A 4940-nucleotide genomic window follows, 5' to 3' on the forward strand; every position below is an offset into this window, starting at 1 on the left:
TTTACACACTACAGTTCAACAAACCTATGGGTTAACAGTTTTCTCAGACCAGCCTGGGCATCTGACTCCTACATTTTTTTCCCTAAGTTTTATAAGTTGTACCTCTTGCATTTAGGAAAATACAATCCTAGGTCCTAACTAACAGATAAATGAACTTCCAAGAATTAAACTCTGTAAATTGGGACATAACTATGCTTTTTTATTTATCTTTTTAAATTTTATCTTTTTCTGTCTGTCCTTGTTCAGACTTTGTGCCTAAGAGGATGTGATCATATTCTTTTTTTTTTTTTTTTAAAGATTTTATTTATTTATTTGGCAGACAGAGATCACGGGTAGGCAGAGAGGCAGGTAGAGAGAGGGGGGGGGGGGGAAGCAGGCTCCCTGCTGAGCAGAGAGCCCGATGCGGGACTCGATCCCAGGACCCTCAGAAAATGACCTGAGCCGAAGGCAGAGGCTTAACCCACTGAGCCACCCAGGCGCCCGGATGTGATCAGATTCTAATACGCGCCGTCATCAGTACCAGGGACACGGTCAGGCCCCCCGAGTGTTTCCCGGCCAGCACGCGCACAGGTTCCCGGAGAGGCCGCAGAGCGAGCTGCTCGCGCCGCGTCGGGCCGAAGCGAGCTGCCGCAGGACGGGGAGAGACGCGGCTGCGCGAGCCGGGAAGACCCTCCGGCCACTCCGCGGCATCCACGCGGTCGGAATGTTGGCGACTCCCCGGCGCCGCCCGCGGCCGTCGCACCGGGTGGGAGGCGGCCCACGCAGCGCTTTTCTGCTGTCCCGCTCCTGACCGCCGCCGAGAAGAAAACCGGAACTTGGCTGTATTTTTACCGTTTTGTTCCCCAGAGTAGGGTCTCGGCAGGTGCCTCTGCCCCGAGGGACCCGTGAGGGCGCAGACGCGCGCGCCACCGACGCGAGGAGGAGCAGAAGGCCGCGCCGGGCCGCTGCCGGGCTCACCTGGGGCGGGTGACGGGGACGCGGAGCTGGTCCTGCGGGACGAGCAGGGCTCTGAAGGGCCCGCGGAAAGGACATGTTGGCAAAGTGGGGTCTGTGCTAGGGCGGGAAAGGCGCACCTTCTCACCTCCCGCGGCCCGTCTCTTGTGTTGCAGAGGAGAGCCGGCCGGCACGCGAAGGGTGGGGACCGCAGCAGAGCCCCCAGCAGGAGCGTCGGGGCGGACGCGGCCGCGTCGCCGCCCGCCGACAGCGGAAACCTGCCCGAGGAGCGCCTCGTGGCCCCGTCGCGGGAGCGCTGGGCCGGCGAGCGCAGGCCGGTCCCGCACGGCGGCGGCGACAGCGCGCTGCGGGAGCTGGACGACGGCCAGTTTGACCAGGAGGACGCAGTGACTCAAGTCACTTGTATGTGACCGACGAAGTCACGCCACAGAAGGCCTGTAAATAAGTATTCCGGTAATCGCCAGCCGGCTTCATTATGTCACTTTACCTGCATTTATGTCCTACCTTCGACTGTGCCAGACTCAGGCTTTCCTCTAATCTGCATAAACTTTGGTTCAACCTCAGACAAGGAAACATAACCAACATATTTGTAAATTTAGAATCGTGTTTACACTTCTCTCAACTAAAACATCTGTTTAAACAGATGTTTCATTAGGTTATTAACCAATAATCTACTTCAGTTTCTCATGAATGTTACAGGATGTACTTTTCGTTCAGTTCCTGGGGAGAACACTAAATAGATCAACCAGTATTTCACCTAATTAGAAAGTTCTCAGGAAGTCAGAATCTTACTTAAGGTAAAAAGCAGTCTCTCTCTCTCTCTCTCTCTCTCTTTTGAAATCCCTCTCTCTCTTTCGCATACCTGTAAAGGGAAAATTAATGAAATACCTATTTCCTGAATATAACACTTAATCCAAATTTTGTCATTTAGTGATGATATGTATATAAAAAGCAAGTTCCCATTTGTTAAAATATTCTTCAAAAACATCTTTTTGTATGTCTTTGCTTTTAAAGAAAGGGTCACCAAGTTACCAGCCCTGTACTGACTCATTGAGCTTAAATTTTATTGCTTCTAATGGCCTAGATATAGAGCAAAGCAGCCTTCCTCAAAATTCAATATGAAAAGAACCCATAATCTCAACATTTAAAAACTTTAGTAGAATGAAATAATTTTCTTCATCTTAAATTGCAAGAATAAAAAGGTACTCAGAGTCCATGTGTATGGAGACCCATCTCTTTTATCTCTGCTTTTCTTGTTCTGCCTTGCCCAGTCTTGCCTAAAGATTAAAATTCTACATCATAGAGGATTTTCATTTATCTATGAAAGGCTTACTTTGAAATGTGGGAATCTTCAAGTGAAATACAACTGACTTTGCCATTGATGAATGCAGCCTATTATCTATTTTTATTAGCATTGGTGTTGACATTATAAGATAATTTGAATAATAAAATGTCACTTGTTACTGGGCTGTCATTTTTTATCACAAATGCTCGTAATATGCTTTGTACGTATGATGGATAATTATTACATGTTATCAAATATAAAGTATGACTAAACTGGGAAGATCTCCATGAATTGTTGACCAGATCAACATGGAATCACTCTACTTCTACCATGCAGAAGCATTTCCTCTGTAAGTATAAATGAGCCGAAGATCATTTTGCTTAGTATTATTCCATGGAAATAGCTATCAACAATATCTGTAGAAATGTTTTTTTTGTTTTGATTTTCAGATGAACTTGAGTCCCATATTCAAGAGTTGGTGAGTTTTGGGTGGAAACAAACATTACTTCTGGAGCCCACAAAGTGCCATGAGTTATGAAGCACAGAGAATGTTCTCAGAAAGGTCAGTGATTCCAATACCAAGATCTAAAAGAGACTCCTGTGTCATTTTGCCACCACACAGAAGGGATTTCAAGTATTAAAAACAGAGATAGAAATTTATACTTCTAATTTAAAGGAAAACTAGGGAATCTATCAATCACTTAATTTTTAAAAATCAGTGGTAAGCATCTTTTTTTTACAGTTTGCTTTTAATCTAAATGTTATTTCTTCTTGTTAAAAAAAAAACTTAATATGAAAATTTAGCAGTTATATCCCCAAAACCTATTTTATAAGCATTTACTACAACAACTACCCTTAAGTTACATGGCAAAGCTATATTACTGTGAATAAATAATGACCAAGTGGTTCTAGAGCATCTTAAATATATATAAGTAACTCCAAGTCTATTTAAAAAAAAAAAAAAAGATAACAAAACTTGGACTCTATATGCCCAAGGAGTTAAATGTGACCAATGATTATCTGCCAACTGTATATTTAGTTCTTTTCATAACACTATGTAATTCTAGGGGCCCTAGCAAGTGAACATATGAATTACTAACACCTATAAATTATAACAAAAAAGTATTAGGATCATAAATGTGGGTGTCAAGTTCTGCCATTCTCCTCTGTGCACTATCTCCAGGACTTCGGTCGGGGTTCTTAAAGACCAGCTGTTAGTTCCTTCCCATTTGAATTGAAGGTCACCCTCTTATCTTCCATGGGCAGCATTTAACACCTGCTCCCCAGAGAAACCGCCTCTGAGCTGATGAGCAGCTCTAGCAATGTCACAGCCATTCTCTTCAGTGTTAAATAAATGAACAGATAAACGGGCTTTCAAGAATCTTCAGGGGCGCCTGGGTGGCTCAGTGGGTTAAGCCTCTGCCTTCAGTTCAGGTCATGATCTCAAGGTTCTAGGATGGAGTCCTACATCGGGCTCTCTGCTCGGCAGGGAGCCTGCTTCCTCCTCGCTCTCTCTCTGCTTGCCTTTCTGCCTACCTGTGATCTCTCTCTGTCAAATAAATAAAATCTTTAAAAAAAAAAAAAAAAAAGAATCTTCAGACACCCATACAAGCAGGAGGCAGAGCTGTAGTCAACCCAAACCACAGCTATCGTCAAGTTATTCATCAGGAGCAAGTGTTTATATATTTGGATATAAATGTACCAGAAGCGGTTTTATTTCTTTCATCCTGGGAGAGCTGAGAAACGGTCTCATTTTCCTAGCCTTTCCCCACGACCTTGACTCCTCACCCCCATGCCTTCTGGGCCCAAAGGACTGTGGCTTTTTCAGCATCAGGCTAAAAAGGATTTCCTTCTCCCAGATCCTCAGGACCCCAGAGTACCCCTGTATGGAAAGCCTAATCAGTGGAGAATTCACATGGAATATGTGTTAACAATAAAGAGCGTCTGTCACTAAACGTGTGAAATCAATTTACCAGCAGATATATAGGAAAGCTGACTAAATGCCAACCATCAGAATTCGGGCTACATCCATTTACATAACATTCCTTGTGGCTATTTACTATACCTTGAGAGTGAAATTTATTTGTGCAATTACCTGAAGTTTATAGAGCCAGTTCTGACAGGTGATTAAGTTCTAAGATGGCGCTTGAGGTGGAAAATTAGGTAAAACTCTAAAATAATGAGCCCGGTTTCCGATATGGTCATAAATCCACTCCAAAAATGGATTCCAAAAATGTTTTGACCGTTCATATCATTGTATGTATAAGTATTAAGATGATTCTTGTAGGCTTGTACAAGCAGCATTTTTAGTTGGAAGCAATAGAAGTTGACCTTGGCTCATTCTGCATTAAAGCAGTTTATTTCAAAAGATATTTAGAATTGGACTTCATCAAAATTTAAAACTTCTGTTAACTAAACTCAGTTTTAGAAATGAAAATGGAAGCAACAGACTGGGAGAAATGTGTTTGCAAAATACATACCTGACAAAAGATTCGTATCTAGAATATATAAATGGCTCTTGTAAATCAATAACAAAAAGACCCAGTACCCAATTATAAATGGGCAAAAGGCTTACACACTTAATGAAAGAAAATACAGAGACTTCTGCTTCCAGAAAGATGGAGTAGATTCCTCCCATGAAGTATGTGTATCTAAAAATCCTGAACATTATATATAAAAAACAAACACAAGATGACCAGTG

General features: G+C 43.0%; 1 protein-coding gene and 1 long non-coding RNA gene across 4 annotated transcripts in view; one reads left to right on the forward strand and one right to left on the reverse strand.

Moving 5' to 3' along the window:
* Positions 1 to 1211, reverse strand: part of LOC131827620 (uncharacterized) — a 47721-nt gene extending 46510 nt beyond the window's left edge. For 2 of the 3 annotated variants that reach the window (XR_009352078.1, XR_009352079.1), the window contains exon 1: positions 1074 to 1211. This is a non-coding gene — a long non-coding RNA (uncharacterized LOC131827620). The remainder of the gene's footprint in view (positions 1 to 1073) is intronic. The other variant, XR_009352077.1, reaches the window with a different exon arrangement.
* Positions 1 to 2417, forward strand: part of RFTN2 (raftlin family member 2) — a 69208-nt gene extending 66791 nt beyond the window's left edge. The window contains exon 9 of the mRNA XM_059168501.1: positions 1110 to 2417. Within this exon, the coding sequence (XP_059024484.1) occupies positions 1110 to 1364 (255 nt within the window). The 3' untranslated portion in view covers positions 1365 to 2417. The remainder of the gene's footprint in view (positions 1 to 1109) is intronic.
* The last annotated feature ends 2523 nt before the right edge of the window (positions 2418 to 4940 follow it).

This window comes from Mustela lutreola, chromosome 3, assembly GCF_030435805.1.
Source record: "Mustela lutreola isolate mMusLut2 chromosome 3, mMusLut2.pri, whole genome shotgun sequence".
NCBI lineage: Eukaryota > Metazoa > Chordata > Mammalia > Carnivora > Mustelidae > Mustela > Mustela lutreola.